This window comes from Cyanistes caeruleus, chromosome 4, assembly GCF_971803275.1.
Source record: "Cyanistes caeruleus chromosome 4, bCyaCae1.hap1.1, whole genome shotgun sequence".
NCBI lineage: Eukaryota > Metazoa > Chordata > Aves > Passeriformes > Paridae > Cyanistes > Cyanistes caeruleus.
In genome coordinates, this window is record NC_141704.1 from 79,414,177 (window position 1) to 79,435,480 (window position 21,304).

At 38.2% G+C, this 21,304-nt stretch overlaps 1 protein-coding gene across 2 annotated transcripts in view; it reads right to left on the reverse strand.

Moving 5' to 3' along the window:
• Nucleotides 1–21,304, reverse strand: part of AEBP2 (AE binding protein 2) — a 43,356-nt gene that overhangs the window by 19,593 nt on the left and 2,459 nt on the right. For both annotated transcript variants that reach the window (XM_086885499.1, XM_086885500.1), the window contains exons 2-3: nt 5,911–6,118; nt 2,830–2,937 (exon numbers count right to left, since the gene is read on the reverse strand). In XM_086885499.1, the coding sequence (XP_086741625.1) occupies nt 2,830–2,937; nt 5,911–6,118 (316 nt within the window). The remainder of the gene's footprint in view (nt 1–2,829; nt 2,938–5,910; nt 6,119–21,304) is intronic.

Consider the following 21,304-nt stretch of genomic DNA (forward strand, 5'->3'; position numbering starts at 1 on the left):
AGTCAAAGGACAACTCCATGTGTATCACAAAAAGAGATAATTAAACCCAAAATGTGCAACTACATAAAATGAGTCCATTTGCAAGCAAAAGGAGAACTGGGCAGGGATATATCATTCAATGCAAAAGAGAATTCTGTTTGAGACAGTCCCCAGTGCTTTTCAATTTAAGAAAATAAGTTTTTCTCTTCTTTTCACTAGAAATACAGGAATATATGAATCTGTGATATACTTATTACTCTCTTCTGGTCACTGTATGATTGTAGTGTTCTTTTTACCTTTATAAAAGTAAGATTTCCATGCTATTAGTTGTCAGTTTCCTAGCTAAGATTCTTTGTTTTTCTTTAAAACAAAGCAGTTCTTCAGACAACAGCATAAAGCTGTACTATTTCCATTACTGCTTCTTACAGCTTTCCTCAAAAATCCCAACATTATTTTTTAGCCAAAAATGACTGAATGACTACTTTCTGCAAGTTTTCTAAAATGACAGATTGTTTCCTTTTGTGTTAGGATTCGAGTATAATTTCATGTGGCAACTAAAGTTTTATTTGAAATTTAGGTTTTGGGAGATATTTTGTCTGCAGCAATTATCAAGAACAGGTCTTTAAACCAATTCTGACTTCAAAAAATCTGGCTTTCCCTGAAAGGTGAGCAATTAAGATTTATAAGAGAAGCTAAAAGCATAAAATGGACACACTGGCTCTACTTCTGACTGACTGCCACAAAACAATTAATAAAAGGTTGTTCTTGGACTGGTCAAGACTAATATCCAACACTTCAAGTGTTTTTTGACTCAGAGCAGATTTCTAAAGTTAGCAGAAAAAAAAAAGAAGCAGCAAGTGAAGGAAAGGAGCCAGTTAAATAATGGATTGCCATCACAGACGCTCACATACTTAGCTAGCTCATGTGAGCCCTGAAGCCTATTTCAGCATAAATGACAGGGGAACAAAAGATGTTACAAAATTCTACTCAGACCACAATTATCCTCCATTCAAAGCTCCCAGGAACAGATTGAGAAATACAGGGATAAAAAACAAACAGAGGGACTCAAGACAGCAGTACGAAAAAATGCAGTGACACACATTGAGCCAGGATGATTAACTACTGCAACCCTTGAATGTTTTGTTCTCTCCCTCAGCAGGACCAGAAAGTACAGAAAATCAGCTGGTGAAACAACAGATATTGAACACAAGATGATTATTATCAGAAACAACTGTTGACAATTTTAGGGCTCTAGCTGTAACCAGCCTAGCCAAAAAAAATAGGATAGCAATTTAAACTGCCTTTGATAGGTAAGCCTGACAGACTCAAAAGTTCTACTGGTGTTTCTGAGCTATGCCCACCTCTTCAACCCTCTGTCTCTAAAATTGAGTTTCTTTGACCTAGACTGAATAAGAACACAGATTAGGCTATTAAAAGACTTTCATCCAAGAACAAAACTTGTCATTATACTTTGAGGTAGACAAAATATTTAATTCCAAAATAGAGAAAACCTAAGGTAAAAGTTTCCTCTGGTAACTGGTGGTTGCTTTCTCTGTTACTACTACTACTATTATTATTAATAATAATCAGAGATTAGGATTTAAGATGCTATCAGTTCCTGGAACAATCATATCTGCAAACTTGTAGGGATCTACAATCCTTACACTATCCTTCCAAGAGCATGCTAAACTCATTCCTCCAAACCCAGGTTATGATAACCTTCAAACTCATTTTTCTGTGGTTACTTTCTGAGTCAGAAATTTTCAGTCTAAACTGCACAGTTCAGTATGGAAAAAAATCTGTTTATTAAAAACAATCTTTTTCACATGCAATGCACTATTTTTACTCTTTTGGTTTTGAGTTTAATTTAGTTTTGTTTTCTGCTGTAACTATTATTAAAACCTATATAGAAAACATAACTACGGAAAGACACCCCTGTAACAGAGAAGTATTTTTAGTAATAAAGCTGGCTTAAAATAAAATTTTTAGAAAGTGGAAAATATTACCTGAGGAGAAAGAGAAGAGATGGAAGACAGGGACTAAAACTTGGTGGGGTTGGGGGTAGGGAAGAAGGAAGCATATAATGCTACCTAAACTCAAAAAAAAAAAAACCCAAATCCTGTTTCATTTTCATATCCTACATGGAAGAACTTCAGTCTGAAGTAGTGTGGGTGGGACTTACCATCAAGTGATCCAGGACTGACAGCTATGAACTGCCCCAACTGTATCCATAAGAGGATGAAGCAACTCATTAATAACGGATTGGTGGATATGGGAATGATAAACACTACTATACCTAGAATTGCAGGTACAGATTAAGGGGAGAAAGAAAGAGAAAGTTAGAAAATACTGTGCAGGAAATACAGCCAGCTCAATGGCCCTGCATTCCTGACTTCCTTATTCTTTTCAGAGAAGTGAACCACTAACAGTCACTGCCAGTGCTTCTGGTGAATTTAACAAAAGCAGCTCCTACTCAAGCACAGAATGAGCACCATCAGCCATGATCCAAAACTCAATGTGGAAGTGTAAAGTATGAGAGAAAATATCTCACAGTTACAGTGCAAGCAGCTCAACTGCAAAATGCACAAACCCCCTGAAGTTCAGCACTATTTAGTTTTACACTCCCTGCCATTTGTAGATTAAAAGAAACAGGGATAAAGAAGCAATAACAGTTTCTTCACCTGCTTTTGTAAAAGAACAGGACCTTTGGGCACTATTACTGCAAAGAAGAAGGCTCAGCTCACTTTTTAAGAAATCCTCCAGTGATGGTATTTTTCAATTGACATATTAGTAAAAATAAAGAGAATTTCTCTAATAATAAGAGATCATGTATGCTACAATGAGCCTTACCTTGAAAGGTTTGTCCCCACTGTGTGTCAGCATATGCCTCTGCAACCAACTTTGACTTGTTGAAGGTGTATTATATACTTTGCAACCTTTCCACAAGCAAACAAACACCTAATAGAGTAAAAATATGGTAAGTTTACACAAGTCAGAGATAACAAATAAAAAAAATCACATTAGCAAACAAGGCTGTTTCTACATTTCACAACACTTCAAAGAATTCTGAACAATAACCATTTATTTTGAAACACACATCTCATATCTCACCAAGGAAAAAGTAATTACAACCCCAAGTATTCAATAAAAACAGGTCACTGGAAGAAAATACCAACAGACAGATGCTCCTGCAGATAAACACAATCAAGAGCAACAGGATCTGCTGTATTTGTGTTTGCACTCAGTATCTGTATCCACCAGATATGGAGGCAGAACATTTTTAAATGAAAAATTTGCATTTTCTGGGTAGTAGTTCTGAAGTAATTTACTCTCATAAGCAATTAATTTTATTCTTTGAGCATGAAAAAGTAAAAACTCTTAACTGAAGTGCAGTTTATATACCAGAGTTTTGTATTCTGGAATAGCAGATACCTCTAGTTAGGGCCTTATATTCAATTCCTGATGAAGGAAGCTACCATTTCTCATAGGATTCAAAATCTATGGGTGTTTTGTGATTCCAGTGTACAGAACAATCACATGCACAATAGTGCATTAAGGAGAGCAGAACTTACTCATGCTGCTTTTCTCTCTCCTCTCATTGTGTTTATCTGTAACTGAGGGAATAAAAAAGCTCAATGAACTTGCCTTTCATTAGAATTTCCTCAACAGGTCTGTGGGTGAAGGGAGGTAAAGCCCTAATTTGTTGCAGTAAAAGAAAGTTCCCAGGAACAGCACTGTTCATAACATAGGTTTTCAGAAATGCAGGAAACTAATTGGATTTCAGTTTCTTGTTCTCTTTTGGAGAATAAAACCCCTCAATCTTCAAAAGATTTGATTTTCAAAATGAAAAAGCAGCCACGGGAGTTCTACGTTCTTGCTGTATAATAGATACATTACCCAGCTTTACCCAGACAAAGCTGGAAACCCCTCAGTGTCTGTGTGACTGATTCAGACCTACTGACACAAGGCCCAAGCCCCTAAACCTTTGGGGTCTGGCACTCCTCAGTTTTGAGATCCCCTCAAAGCCACAGAATTGGAATTTCTGAGATTTCTGGCTCTGCACCAGCTCCATAAGTGTGCTGGTATTTCCATCAGCAACTGCAGGGCGCTGGCAGAGGTGTGTTACTGTCAAGTTACAGATGGGGGAAATACAAGGACTTGGGTTTGCAACTGCATGCCAGAAGTCTAGACAAGGCTTCTTGGGAATCCCTGTCAAAAAGCTGAACCAAAAATATTTCTGAAATAACATCTTTCGTAAGCACAACTGTTTTGTCAAAAAGTTTCCCATGCTCTTCATGGATGTATCTGGTTTGGACTGCAGCCATGACCTTGGTATTAGCTGGAAAAAATACATTTTTACCATGCAAAGATGTTTATCCTATTCCTTTCCATTCTCAACAAGCAACAACTTAACCCCCACTTTTCTTAAAAGTTAGAGCCGCTGCAGTTAAGTAAGACCCGAAATCCCATCAGAAGCACATCACAATTTCCATCACACTTGAACACCTCACCGGCAGGTGGCAGACAAATCCCTGAAACAAACCCACCAGGATACATCCCCCTTCCACAGCACCACCCGGGAAACTCCGCAAAAAAGGAACTCCAGTAGGGGGATTCAAAACTGAATGCAATAGTTACAACCTCCTCTTTCAAATACATAAATACAGTCCAACATCTTCTAAATAAAAATATCCACAAATCATGTCACATGAAATGTGACAAGAAATAAAATACAGAAAAAAAACCCCACCCAAACCAAAATCTGCAAAAATTTCCAGCCCCTTTTTAAGAAACATAAAGGAGTCATGGATGGGGTAACAAAGATCCAAACACACCTTATTAATTTCATGGTTTCATGTAACACTTTTATACACCTGTGGACAGAACTCAAAAATCATCTCATCGGTGGTTAAAAAGCCACTACACTAAATGGATGATTCTGCTTAGATACTGGACTGAAAAAAGCCATCAAATATAAAGCTGAAAAGTTCAATCATGCCAAAAAATATTAGCTAAATACAGCCAGAGTCACAGCTGTCTCAGTGATACATTTACATAATAAATTATTTAAAGTAATGCAAATTAGCATTTTTAGTTTCTTATTCACTGAAGATAGAAGTGCAATAGCTTAACATTTTCCTTCTGAAGAAACGACAGGATGAAAAGTCAAAAGATAACAACTATTCCACTTCAAAAACTGGTATTATATCTCCCAGAAATTGAAAAGCTGTAACACACAGTGCCTAAACCAGGCAGATTGCTTGTGCTGGATGTAAAGGTAGTTTACATGATATATTCCAGGCATCAGAGGTAATTTGGGAGCTTGAAGATGGGAGGTAGTTAAGTACAAAGTTGAAATTACTCCACTAGAAGATGTTTTTAAACATTAAAATTGAGACCAATTATCATTTGACCAGGGATTAGACTGGAATTTACATGCTTATATATTCAACTTAATTTAAAAAAAAAATTAGATGCAATTATATAGAAGGTAAACTTGCCATCAGTATTACACACAGAGCTGTTTTGTTAAGACTCTGTACTCTTGAGTCAGGTCTTACATCTTCCCTATTACACATTCTGGATAGATTTTACCTGTAGTGAGACTCCTTTGGTAACAGTAATTAAGATGTGACTTCACCTGAGTTCACATGCAGGAACACGTACACCAAGGGTTTTAAGAAAATTAATTCCAAGTGTAAGCACTTAAAAGACACACCAGCAGCTTCAGAATGTTGAGAAGTCAACACACTATCAAAACCCTGGTATCTCAAATAATTTATTGAAAAAACAGACTACATTCTTCAAGTCAGTTATTATTGCTGCCACTAGTTACAAAACTGGAATTTTGCAACAGAAAATTTGCTACTGTCATTCAAGAGCAAAATACTAGAAAATAAGAAAGAAGGAAAACCCAAAAGTAACACCAACCCCTCCTCGCTGACCATCCACGTGTATGGAGCGAATGTGATCCGCCAAATCCGGGCTGGAGCTGAAGCAGGCGTGGCAGTGATCCCAACAACAGTTATAGGCAATGCTTTTGGCAGAGGAGGCAGGAACTCCCTGTCCATTCATCATGACTGGCGTGGAACGCCCACTGGAAATTGTGCTGTCTACATCCATGATAGTGCTGCTTATGCTGCAAGACAAAAAACAAACCCAAAACTAAATCAAAGTTTGTATTCGTTGCATGTTAACAGAGCAAATCAAAACTGTAGCTCTTTTCTTTCAGGTATATTTAGACAGGTTAAAAAGAAAACCTTGCACAAATTTCATTATTGTGGTTAATCACATTATTAATAAATGTAGAGTTAGGAAACAGGTACTATTACCCAACAGTGTAACAACTTCTGGGCACTGGGAACAAAAGGGAGCAATGGAAAATCCTCAGTATATTGAGCCCAGTATCCCCTGCCAACACTAGAACATTAAAAATAACACAGCACTTCAGTTCTACTACATAGGGTTTAAGGTGCTCCCAACATAGCCCCAGCACAATGTCTTGGTCTAAAACTAATGCTGTTTGTTCTGGTTTTGCAATGTTTCCAGAGAAGCCAGAATCAGAAGAGGAAATCTGTGGCCAGCAGGGGTCACCTTCATCAGCCTTTCTGTTCTGTACCTTGGCTTACATACAAATACAGAAACAAGCATCAAATGGATCAGAAAAAAACTTGCAAAGAGTTTGCTTATATATAGAAAGAGCATAAAGTATGGAGATGGATGTTCTTCCTTATTAAATAGCTACTTATATACCTCTTTTATCTTGTTAACCTGCTCAGTTGCCATGAGGGCCTTTAAGATTTTTCTTCCACAAAGCCACAGCATTACAGAACAGCTCATCTTTGACAGAACCTCAAAGACCAGGTGGTCAAATTTTCTCCAAGAGAAATGAGATCAGACTGCCTGTGGTCTTGTCCAGTGGAGTTGTTAATGGGTGCGTTCAAAGGCTGGGATTTCTCCTACCTTTCTGAACAATTTTCTCAATGGCTGACTAATCTTGTTGTGGGGGAGGGGGGGAAGTTTCCCAACATCTCATCAGAATTTCCAGTGCTGCAACTTCTGTCTCCTCTCTCATCCTTGGCAGCTGCAGAGTTGAGATGACTCTCTGCCTCCTCCATTGTTAAACCTCCCTATTAGATCACTAAACACAGAAAAACCCTGCCCTCCTCCTCCCAGAACAGAAGGAACACACACACACTCAGCCTCTCCAAACTGGATTTGCTTCAGCACCCTAAACACCTTGGAGAGCCTCCAACAGGTCCTCTCCAGTATGTGTATAATTGGGATATGTTAAACCATTCTGCTTTTAAGGTACAGGTGCTGTTGTTATTATTATCCTTATTTTTACCATCACTGTTTACATGCCCAGTATTGTTCTATTATAACACACCGAGATGAATGAAAGAACGAACAACATTAGTCAAAATCTGAGGACACCATTAGCACGTTTGCTCTTCTGCTCTGAGAATCTCTACTAGTGATTTCTCACATTATCTGTATCTTTTTGAATCATTACTGTGGTAGCAGGTTTTTTTGTGATAGGTTTTGAAATAATCAGATATTTGCTTTGTTTAGATTTCCCATTCTCATCCACCACATAGATTCCACTGTATTTATTAATAAAAAGTGACTTGCCTTAGTCTAAATAACAGATTCCCTTTAGCAATGCTCCCAGTTATAAGCTTTAGTTTTAACTACCCTGAGTAATTTGGTTTCATGAACAAACTCTTATCTCAAGAGATACCACCAATATAACATATCCCAACTACAGAACCCTTAAAAATCATCTTCCAACTCATTTGCCTCCATCTGTGATTAAAACTCACCAAGTCTTTTTAGGCCTTTGTCTTCCAAGTTAATAAGAAAGTTTCAGATACCTTTTCCACACCTTTTTGCATTAATGAAGGTATACCAAATACATAGTTCCTAAATGCTACATAAACACCACATGCCTTTCTCCCACCCCCCTCCCCATTTCAAACAAGGTCTAACAATTCAGAAGGCATAGTTCCTATCCATGGAAGTCATACAGGCTATTTGCTGCTACACAGCAGATTTCCATGTATCCATTATTTTTATTTCCTTCCCTTTTCTACACCCTGAATACACAGAGCTTTCCATGGTCCCTCCCCAATAATCTTGACTCCTTTTATGACATACAACCTCTCAATCTGTCACTAGCAAGTCAAAAAATATTCCACTGGCCCTGAGCTGAAGCTCCCAGCCCCAACAGCATTAACAGCCACTAACTACACACACTGTAACAGCATTTTAGGATTCCAGTAGGAAATTGTCAGAAGCTTTATCTGCAAAAGTTGTTTATTATCTGTTGCAAGTAATCCTATTTTTTCCACTGTGCCAGGCTCACAATAGATGCAATTATGGGACTGACATCTCCTTTCTGAACTGATGCCTACACCAAAAATTATCGCCAAAAATAAAGTCTGTAAAACTCCATTGTGAAAGCAAAATTCACCCATGATGATAGAAAAATTGAATATTTAACTACAGTTAATTGCACCACCACCCCACCTCCCCCTCAGTTTAAGTTACCCAAATACAGCTTTCTCAAAATCACACTTGGAAGTAGGTTTGGACACACAGAATGGCACAAAGCCCAACCACTTCTGCCACAGACAGTGCTGTTACACGGATCAGTGGTCCTGACAGGAAGCTGCTTAGCCAAGGGTGGCAAAGCACTGCACACAGAACACTCGTGCAACAGCTGCCTCACACCAGCTCAGCTCAATAAATAACCCTGCCTTTCCCACAGCTGAAAAGGACTAAAGGAAACTGCTTCCCAAATACTTTCAAGGAGGAGTTCAAAGCTATTTGCAGTCAGTACAAGTTTCTACACACACAGCACTAGATCCATTCTCATACACAAACAGTACAAGCAGACTTCTGACTGAGAGGATGTGTGGTGCTGGTGACACAGGACAGAGTGTGAGGGGCATTCAACGCAGCCCCCTGGCTTTACAGTCTGGTCCTAAGTGGGAAAGCAGTGAGAAAACGTAACCCTGAACAAGCTCTGTGAAAGCATTATGGGGCAGGAGAGAAGTGCACCCTCACACAGAGGTGTGTGTGTGTGTGGCTTCTCTGTTCCACAGGCATGAAATCTGCATAATTCCTCTAAGAAGAGATAAAAAAAACCTATAAAATCATCAAACCAAAGCATGACAGTTTAGTTCACATTGCCAGAGCAGTGCAATATAGCTTCACACAAAATCCCAGGTCTCTAATTTTACAGCCTAAGGAATGCAAATGCTTAGACTAGACTTCGTGGGTTTTTTATAAGCTACCCTACCTTCCTCTGGAGAAAAATATGTGAAAGTCAACTGATCCCAGCAAAAGCTATCGTGACAAGTAGGGTTATTAATGACATAAGAAACCAGTAACAAGCTAATTTAGCTACTATTATTTAAATGTTTGCTGGGTTCAGGTTTAATAGCCTAAGTGTTTGCTAAGGGCTAACAGATTAACACGGTATCAAAATTTTGTATCAGAGGAACTGGAATAAAAAAAGACTGCCCATAGCACTTAAACCAAGCAGTAGCATATGGAATTTGGAAATGGAGAATGAAGTGCTACTTGGACTTGGACATACTGGACTATGAGTCTATAAGCTACTCAAAATCCTGTCTAAAAATGGGAAAAAACATAGCTCAAATGCAGTTGAGCAGTAACAGCTCAATAATTAAGACAAAATGCCCTCCTTCCTTCTAGTTTGTAGAACTCTGAGTACGACATTAAAGAGCACAGACAAATATTGCTGTAACAGAACCAACTAGAGAAATAACTCAATTGTCTATAAAACAAAATGACCAGGAGTTACACAACCAGAGATCACTAGGTTTGGATGGACTTCCTTGATAGATTCTTGGTAGACTCTAAGGCAAAAAACTCACTGCCCTGGCACATTCCTTCTCTAGTAACAATCTAGTAAATAAAAATGCAACATACATATTTTGTTTCCTCTTCTGTGCCTCCAGAACCAACGTATTTCAGGTGATCAGGTGCCTCCCAGTACTAAGAAATCTAGAATTAGTCTCTGTCTCACTTAGCAAGTCCCTCACTAAAGAAGTAAAGGCTGAAAAGAGAATCTGTGAAAGACCAGTTTCCAGTACAGCTCGAGTGTGTGGAGTTTTTTCTTGTCCTTCATACACTGAGGAAATATCAGGAAGCTTTTCAGAGAATACTCTGCAGTGTATGTAACATCAAAGACACTGACTTGGGCGGTCTCTTGACCTGCCCATTTTGAGATGAAGCAGAAAGATAAGTTTTACAGTCAGAGTTGTGGCTGCTACTAAGTCTGTGAAGACTTAACTGCAACACTGGCTGTTAGAGCTGCCAATTCACCCACTTTTTTATTTCTCAGAATTTCAGAAAGGGTGTGAGGACAGGACGCACAAGCAAATAACATGTGCACAAACACTCAGCCCAAGATGGGCTTGACTACAGAAAAAGTGTGTTTCTCTTCACTCTATGAATGGGGCTTTTCAATCCAATATGATTTTCTGTCTGCTTGGGATGATCTGACAGAAGGAAAGGTTCCTTAACAAAGGGAAGGTAGTGACGGAAATTACATCTGTCTGCTTTCTCACCCCAAATCCATAAAACCTTCAAGTAGGAAAATAATTATGTCCATAAGAGAGGAAAACAAAGTAAGCAAAACACAGACATCCTGGTAATAGAACAGAGACACCGAAACAGATTTTTAGCTAGCTAAGTTAAAGCAAGTTTTTCTGCCTTTTGCTAAGTCCCTTTCTCGCAGGCAGGAGATCTGTTTAAAGCCTGCCTGCCACAATCAAAGCAGAATGACACAAGCAGAACTGAAGCGCTTGTGGCATTCCCCTCTTGCCAGTGACAGACAGGTCTGGGTTTGCTCCCAAGCTGTAGGCAGGCTCCAGCTCCATTGTAATGGATCTATAGACCATGGCCTGATGAAGAACATTAGACATTTGAGTTTCAGAGAGTTCAGCACAGGGGTCATCCCAAACAATAGAGCATCAAAAACAGTCACTGCTGGAGAGAGCCTGCATACACAATGGCAGTTTTTAAGAAGCACCATTCAAAAGACTGACTAATTACTAAAATTTAGAACTGTTACAGCAAGCACAACATGATCTTCAAGGTTGTTGTCCCTATTTTCAATCTAATCAAGCACCTGAATCAACTTGACATAAAAATCACAGGTCTAGAGGCAAGAACAGAATGCCTTTCTGAAATGCCTTACTAAACCCACACATCATTTCACCAAGTCTGCAAACACTGGCAGTGTCTGCCAAATGCAGCAAGGTAGGACTGAAAACACAGACTCTTCTCAGAGGGGTCAGAAATTTTTCTCTCCTCCTACAAATTTTCCCTCTACCAAGAGATCAACAGCTTTGACACAATACTGACATTTAAAATGTGCTCATTAAGCAAAACCGTGCAAGCTTAAATAGAAGAATCATTACCTCAAAGGCATTTTTTTCAGGTCTTATTTTTACCTGTACTTATTTTACCTGTGGCTAGAAATAACACAATCTTCATTATCAAGAACATTAAGGTATTTTTAGCAGCACTTTCATGTTAAAAGGTTAGTGCTTGCATAATCAAATGCATCTAGCTTGTTAATTTAGTTCAAACTCTAAAAACAATCCTGAAGCAAAAAATAATAAAACCTTGTAAGAAGCTGCCAGTCATTTTCACTTCATAGAAAACAAAAAGCATTTTTCAAGCACTTTAAATTCTGTATTATTCTGCTCCTTTAAGGATCTGAGCAAAATTAAGCCACTGTTGAAGTTCCGTAAATATGGATATTTTCTATAGGGAAAAAACGAAATCTAAATTATTCCAAATTTAAAATGCACAAATTTTAAACTACGTACTATACACCTGGGCCCTAACTTTTGTGTACATTTAAATGTGAACGAAACTATAATGAGACTATGATTTAATGCATTAAATAAAATGGTATACTGCACATCACTGCTGACACACACTTGGCTCTCCAAGGAGATTGTTTTCCTCACTACTGCCAGTAATATCTTCTATTCAATTTAATGAATGAAATGCCCAAAATTTATTCTTTTCCTGATTTTGTTAATCTTTCAGAACAACAGAGAGTAAGAGTCAAGAAAAAAGATCACCAAAAAAACTGAAAGAAAAGCAAAATAATTTCAATTTTAGTTTCCACCAAGTCCCATTAGCAACCATCCACTTGAAGGGAGAGCAGAGCCAGGCACTGAACACATGCACAAAAGCCCAATCAATTTGCTATTATACTTTTAATGTCTGCTAAACATACTCCCTGTAGACCTTAACTGAAGTAACCTTCCCTCCGGCAAAATGCAGCCCTAACAGATGGGCCTTACACCGTGCCCTGGAGGGTCAACAAGCAGCCCTTGAGCCCGATCAACAGGAGCTCCTCACAGCACCTCCACCGACATGCTCCGTGCGGTAACCAAAGGACCCAGCTGAATTCAGCTGACACCAAATGATCCTGACAGATCCTATATGGAAAAAACATCATCTTAGCATCAAATTAAAAATGAACAGCGATTTCAGCGAGCACGCACTGCAGGGTCGCTGAAACCAACGCTACCGAGCAGCCATCAAGCTGCACACTACACTGCTCCAAGCTTTGAGTTTCTTCTCAAATACACACTGATAATCCAGCCATAAACCATCAAATCAGCAGATTGCCTCCGAAACCAAATGCTACAAACCTTACTGGAAGTAAATAAACAGGTTAAGGATTAAAAAACAAACAAACAAACCGAACAAAAATAAATATCCTGCTAATTTCTTTCTCTTTTACTAGTCAGTGAAATACTCTGTCATTTTCCCCTACAGCTGCAGCTACATTGTTCTAATCCACGAGGGAAGCTTAAGAAAGAAAACTGAACTGATACAGTCAGATAAAACAACCCCAGAATAATGGGAACACTGTGAGTGAGTCAGTAATATCTCACATCAACTTCAAGGGTTAAAACCTAGAAATCAACAGAAAAGCTTTTACCACCTGGAAGATTAAGCCACAATGAGGTACTAATCCCAAAAGAAAACAAACAGCACCCACTGCAATCATTCAATTACAAACACCAAGTCAAAATAGAAACACTGAAAGAAAATAATAATGACATGCTTAGTGTCATCCCCCAGCACCTCATTATTTTCATTTCACTAAGAAAATTCGACAGAGGAAACAAAAAACTTCACTATTGTCCCCACTACTCCTATTACTTTCCATGATAAGAGGAGGAAAATTGTGGGGTACAGCTCTGGCCAATGGACAAGTTCCACAAAAACAACAGCTTTTCAACATAACCAAATTAAAAGCAATCTGCGCTCTCTACTTCCTAATGCAATCAAAGATTGAGTGAAGATAAATCCTCACAAAACTTCAAAATGATCAAATTATTAATCCACAGCTCCCATCATAGAGAGAAGGATCTTCCACCTGTCCTATTTCAAAATATCTCCATCAATTCCAAACAGAAGACCTACAGTTAAAACAGATTAGTAAGAGAAATTCCACTGGCTCCTAAATAAAAGCAGAGGAAAAATAAATTCCTATGTTTTTGTACTAAGATTTAATTTTTGCTGACATTCAATGAGTATTAAGCAAACTTTAATGCCAACATCTTTCTCCAGTCACTATCAGAACATCTGCAGGGGGGCATCAGTACACAATAAAATGCTGGGCTCAAGACAACTATACACAGTTGGCCAAGGAGATTGCAGTTCATCATTCTGCTTTATGTTCTCCAAATCATCTCGCCAATTTAAAAGTAAGATTAAAACAGGTCCTAAGAAAAACAGAGCTCACAAAACATGAACAATCACCATGAGCCAGCAACAGAGCAGAAAAGTTTGAGATTTGCCTGATTTTTTTTGTTCCTCACCCATCTTTGGTAAATTTGGTATTTTATGATGCATCTAGATTGGTAACAGATAAACTTCTACTAAATTTCAGTAATTTATCAATTTAATTCCCTAAATCAAACATTTATGTTTCACAAGCAAAACAGTCTGCCTTTCTTTAATGGATGAAGTTTGACTGTGGCATGAAAACACCATTATGCTTTAGAGCTCTTATAGTTTCTTTTCATCAAACCTGCAACCAGCCCAGAGACAATCTTCAAAGGAGACAGAAAGCAACTTCAGCTAAGTTATTACATCTGCATATCTAAGGGGGGTTTTTGGCTGATTTTGCAGAGAAAACAATTTAATTTTAAACCTTTAAATAGCAAGTATCCAAAATAATGTCATGACTGATAATGATCATTTTCCGAGTTCAGGAAAACCTACCACCAGTAAGAAAAAAAATACTGTACATGGATAAACCACCATGAAAAAAAAGAGCAAAGAGAGAATGCAGAACACTAAATGGCTGCCAAAGAGAAAGATTACTCACACAGCAGCAAGAAAACAGAATACCTGGATCAGAAAAATAAGCCAGGACTACATGAAGTGAGAGTCCACCACTTTTGGTGTTGGAAGGCAGCAGCTTCTGTTCACGACTGCTCTGGTACGTTACATCCACAAATATCCCCTGGCACACAGACAAAACAAGTGACCCCACAGCTCTTCAGAGGCCAGCGAGGCAAAGCAGGGCAGGCAAAAATAAGCAAAAGCAACATTAAGACAACATAAAGAAAAAAAAGACCACCATTTCCAGGACTGCATGACTGAAGAAAGCACCCACTCACTTGGAAACACTTGTGCTTCTGAATCACATAAGCATTTTTCTTATCAAATCCATGCTTCACACTGAGTACGTTACTCTAACAAAAACTTCTCAAAATGATCAGACTCAAAACGTGCTCATAAATCAATCTTAAAAATAAGACTGCAAAATTCTTTATTAAATGTATGTATAGTTTTATGACTACTAAGCAAACAACACAGCGGAAAATAAAACAGTCAAGGGAGAGAATTTTATATGGCATGGCAAGTGGTAATATTAAAAACTTGTTTTTAAATTCCTTTTGAAGCAGCAGCTTATTTTAGAGTAAAGCTGCATCGAGGTAAGGTATAAACACCTAGAAAATGGAACAACACTGCAAACACTTCAGCCAGATAATATAAAACCAGGGAAGATAGGGAAGATCTTTGAGATGGAGAAATCGAAGGAACTTAAAATAACAAACATGCACAGGAAACAAAACAAGACTGAGAAAGTGTGTTATGATTCACCACCTCCAGAGCTGTTTCCACTCTCTTGGATCACTTAAATTTGATTATTTAGATTGTTAGCCCCTATAATATTTGGGCTCATAATACTTGCATAACACAAACCCAGGTCATCACAGGATTTGTAGCATACAGAGCAACTGGAAACACAATGAGGAAGCTTGGAATGCCAAAATATCTGAGGAACGGTGCAAAAATAGAGCAGGTTAAACATATGTACCTTGTGATATGACAGCACAAATATGACAATCTGCAAAAGGATTACACAAATCAAGAAACTGTACTCGATTCTGCCTTACAGATACAAATAAAACTGCCTTTCATTTCTGGGAACCATGTTATCTTCAACTTAATAATCTCCCTGAAAAGTTAGAGAACAGCAACAAGTGGTTCACAATTTTCAGTCGTTACTGATAAAGGAGTGTGTTTACTAGCACAGCTTAGGAGAAGCAGAGAAGAAAAACACTCACTAAAGAACCACCAAAACTAATTTATTTTTTTAACAGTGCTTCCCACTTTGAGAACCATAATCACTATGAAGTTATCTCATCAGCACTAGAAGATAACAGCCTTCAGGCGTGGTGTCAAGGAAATTTCATCTGCTGTAGGTATTACCCTCCCATTCTCCCGACCTCAGGATACCTCCCCTCAGCCCAGAACACCAAACAAGTGGAATATAAAACAACCAAAGAAAGATGCAAACTCACAGAGTAGATCTAAAAAATCCTTCCAGTTTCAGTTATCATCATGTTAAATTCAACTTAATACAGAAAATAATATACAGTTAGGATAGCATTGTATAAAGTAGCAGTCTTGCTTATTTCTACCTCAGTGAATACTTGCTCCTTTCAAGTATTAACCAGGCATCAAAAGCAAAGAAACCAACAAAGTACAACTCCACTACCTGGCATAATTAATCATAAAAAGGTCATAAATTAAGGTTTGACTCCTGTTCTGCGGGACACTGAATTAACTTCTACTTGTACCGATTGTCTAAGCTACAACTTAGCATTCAAGTCAGCCTAAGGAAGTCTACTTAAAGACATGCCAAAAGGAGTATTATTTCAAAACAAAAAGAAATATTTACATTTCTGTTTGCATAGATCAAAAATATTTTCTTTGCACTTTAAAGGTTTGTTTTGGTTTTTTTTCATTTGGAATCTAAGTCATTACTACAGCACAATAAACTAAAATGATTAAAATAAGGACTTTACTGCAATTTTACAGGGGAGCTAGTAATTTATACAAAAGGCTACATGGAATGACAATAGTAAGTGGAAATTCTTTATGCTAGGTTCTTATTTAGGCATATTTAATAAATTATAATGCCACTGTATGAGCCAACAGTAAGTTTTCCACAAGTCTCAACTCAAACCACCAAGATGCAGTTTTCTCCCTCTGATATTACACAAGCTGTTTGAATTACAGCACTCCTCTGTGGTGCAGGATGACAACAGGACTTCCAAAATCATAAAAAAAATCTTTTGCTCTTCTCTATCGAATATCTCGGCATACACCTTAAGTAACCTCTATCAAAAAAAAAAGTATCCATTAGACATTAGCAACAGAAGTTCAGCGAAATTTATTTAAGAATGTAAATTCTAGTATGGAGAAGAAAATTAGATATGGGAAAAGAAATCCCAGGTCTTTCTTGCCTTGCATTTTACCTTTGTTAAGGGGGAAAAAAAATACTACAGCATCTCAAAAGGCTTCAAAATTTTTCCCCAGTTCTTTGTTGGTCTTGAAAGATGCAAAACCACAAGTGCAATCACTATCTTTGCATATCACAAAACCAATGATAAACAACAATCACAACATGGAATATTTATATTTCATTTTCTAAAACAATTATTTTTGAACGCGCTCATATTTAAATGAATGACCCTGGACAGAAAGCATATTACGTTATAAAAAAGAATCAGTTACATGGATAGATAACCAAAGATCTCTCTACCTCAGTGAATCTTACAAAATTACAACTTTGTACTTTTGCAAGTCATGCCATCTTATTTTTTTAACAGCAACGGGGAGAGTGGATAAAACTCACTGTTCACACAAAGAAGTTCCTTACTCTCTTCTGTTCCCCTGCACAACTTAACTGGAGATGACATTCCCACTTGTTTCAAGGACTGCCTGCAACTACTTGGCTACTTTACAGCAGAGACCAATTTCTCACTTTCTTTGGGTTCTCTTTTTTCCCCCTCAGGCTATTAGACATATCTCATTCCCTATCATCCCAGAAGTTTTCTGTGTGTATCTCACATCATCCCTGTGCCAGAAACCTCTATTCCTGTCTCGAAAGCTCCATCTGCTTTTCATCTCCCTTCTATGCCGTGCACCACTTTCCCAGACTGCTCTACAATCACCCCAAGGCAATGGGTTCTAGGTGCATTTCCACACTGCTGACTTCCACACCAGCTCTCCACACTGCTCATTCCCACTCTGTTCTTCTCCAGCTGGGCAGGGGTTTTGAAAAAATACCTAAATATATGAAAGGTACTAGAAAGCTGTGAAAGATCTGAGCAAGAGTGGTATGGTAGAACATTTCCACTGCATCATCCAAGAGAGCTGGGTTTTATCTGTGACCAGCTCCAGAAATGTGATGTCAAATCTCTGCCAAACTGCTGCTCAGGCTGCATGTAACACCCTGTTTAACTTCACTGGAAAGTGAAACAGAGAAAGGAGAAAGAAAAAAAAAAAAAGGGGGGGGGGGGGGTGGAAAAAGGGAAAAACCAAGACAGTTTTTTCCATTACTGCCTAGGAAATTCCCTGAAAAAACCCACCTATTAAACCTTGCATCTAGAAGTTACCAGACTTAATGATGTCACAAACATACACAAAATGCACACAGACTGGTGTGGATGTTCAAATCCTACATAAAAGCAAAACTATTTCTGTCTTACACTGAATAGGAAAATGTTTTTCTCAAATTCTATGAAGTATATTTACATCTTACTACAATAACTATAACAGCTCATTATACCAAGCTCTTTCATCTAGTTCACAAAAAGACCTCATGTTAACCACTCAATTATACCAACCAACAGCTTTAGTAATAAAGATACTCACCATACAAAATATCTGGGCTGTTTTGTCTTCCCATCAAAAGCTATTTTCTCCCGTGCCAGAAAGGCCTGAACATAACCATTACAGAAACAAGGGGTTTATTTTGCAATTTGAAAGCAAATAACTACAGCAACAATAAATGCAGTTAGAAATACTGCAAATACGATTTTCAGCAGAATTTCTGAAACTCGGGTAAACTTCTGTATAGCTCACTGTGACATGGCAATATTACACACACTCACAAAAAAAAAATTAATGACTTAACCACCTCGCCATAAGTGCTAATGAATGATTCTTCACTTCCTGCATAGGAACAAGTGAGACTGTGCAGTGAAGAGAGGCCTGAAGCACTTTTTAATCTGGTCACATGGATCCATGAAACACACCTACTAGTACCACATGTCCTCCGGATTACATTTCAGATTTACTGTTCTGCTTTCATAGATGTCACTCATACAACTTACGTGCCACTGCCAAGACAGCCTTGAAACTTCTTCACTTTTAAGATTTTAAAAGATAGACAAAATAAAGACTATAATTAAAACTAATATTTTTAAATCAGCATACATCTTAAAGGTTGACAAGGCCTTCATTTTACATAAGATTCAAAAAAACTCAGACTAGAGCCTGGAATTTTCATGTCTAAACCTCTTATCTTTCAAACCATTAGTTCCACACTGTCATTTCACTCAGTAAAAGGAAAAAAAATTCACAATTTGAAGCACAAAGAAGTTTACTACTGAAAAAAAAAAAAAAAAAAGGGAAAATAAAGCCTTACAAGTTCTTACAAGTTCCATGAAATTTGTCTGTAAGGTGGACATTATTTAGTGCTGTGCCTAAGGGAAAGATTGCTACACAGGTCCAAAGACAACCTGTTACCCTTGGCCTACCAGCACATCAATCAGCACTCACAGATCACTCAGCAGAACAGCTGATCCTGCAGCTTAAATGCATCTTTTCCATGCTCCTTGCCCAGTAAGGAGGAGGAAGGAGCAAAGGATAAACAGCTAAGAGGGGTAAAAATAATATAAGAACAGTAAACCAGGGGTAACATCTAGGTGACAGAACAAAGACACAACACATATTCACAAGGGTGAACAAAACAGTTCTTCATACAGATTTACTACTCGAATTTCTGCTCAACAACTTCTTAAAACTGCAAGACCTACCACTGCCTTCTAAATCAAACAAAATCCAATGATGAAACTATTTCAGCTTTAAATGTATTTCCATAATAAGTGTTCCAGTAAACAATATTTAAATTATTTCAGTAAACTAAGTGTTTGTAAGAAAATATCATAATTCAGCAGTAACAACGCCAGAGAGCTGCAGATGCATCTCCACTACATTCAGCTCAGCTGGTTTACACCCAAATCCATGCATTTGCTTAGGTCCAGTGTTTATAGCTAACTGGATCATTATTTTTTCTTCAAGTCTTGTCAAATGTTTCTCAGCACTGCAGCAAGACTAGCAGCTCCAGAGGACTCTGAAGGAGCACATCCATCCTTCCAGCACAGGTCTCGAGTTAGGGAAAGCACAGGAAAATGAGCAGCATTCACGTGCTGATAATAGTCTTTGTTCCAACTGTAAATCCAGAGGATCACTAGGCTTGAATGCAGACTATTATAACTCAGCCAGCTGATCTGAGCTTGCTCACAAAGTCACACACAAACTCCTGCACAGCACTGGGAACTCAGCACAATTTCCAGGGAAAAAATGGATCAATGATATACCTGTCAGTGCTAGAGTTAACTGCACTGGACTCCCCTGCTGAGCTGAAAATGCCACCTTGGTTATTTATCCCAGGTATCAGTCTGGGGTTTGCTTTTTCCTTTCTGGGTTTTTTTGGGATGGAAGATAAGCATGTTGTAACAAAGTACAAAGTCTATCTGTGTGCATGGAAATGGAAGGTTAAAATTCCCCCTAAATTTCAGGGCATTGATAGTCACCTCTATATTTGTTTTTCCTGTTATTATAAATACTGACAAATTTCCTACAAATTATTTTTTCTGTCAGCAGGTACTCTCAAAATACAACAAAATGTTAAAAACAGAAGTTGCTGAACAGTAGCTCTATTCTGACCACATGCAAGATTTTCCTCTTCATCTGCTTCATTTGTATTTGGTATCACTGAAGGAAAAATCAGAGATAACACAATGTGGAGAATGATAAAGAACATGCACAAGGAAATGGGAATTTGATCACTCATGGAATTCAGGCCCTCTTACCACACCCCTTTATTCATTCAAATTTTCTAAAGAGGAAACAAGGAAAAAAATCCCAAGCCCAGGGGCATGATCTGAATGCTACCAAACCTGCTGACAGCAGGAGAGTCTTTACCAAGTACATTCTCCTACCAGTTTCCTCTAGCTAGACCCAGGGTCTGTAAAGTCAAGCCTGTTAGTTCCATCTCTTCCCTTTTCTCTCTATTCCCTCCCCAGGGAACCTTACTTTACAACACAGTGAGGAGTCAGATACCAAGTTCCTCAGCACTTTGGAGACACAAGGAGTTAGCAAAGGTCATGGTGTACAACAAACTATCCCATATAAAACAACACTTAATAGATAAAATATCATTCTCTAATAGTCACAGAACTCACATTTTAATTCAGAGGTGACCAAATCAATGAATGATTAATTCTTTCAGGATTTCAATATATTATTATATACCTGTACCTCCACCCTTAAGTCTAAGCTGTTTCCAGCTCTTCCTTGGTATTTCACTATTCCAATTTCCAGTTTACGCACTCACAACACTCTGCTTGTCTGTGTGATCATCTGAAATGCACAGGATTCTGTTGTGGCTGCCTTCCAAGAAGCAGCAATCATCTGGATCACAATGTCAAGCAAGCAACTTGCTGGACTACATGTGACAAAAATAATAAAGCGTTCTAACACACTGCAGCAAAGAGCGCACACCAAACGAAATTTTCCAATGCCAGGAATAACAAATGGCGCTCTTGGTAGCATTGCTCTTTTCCCACCAACTCAACAAGCAGGCCCTGGAATTAGAGCACAAAATGCACTCTCAACACCCCAAGTTTTCTTTCATCCTGGCAGATCAAGACAAAACTTT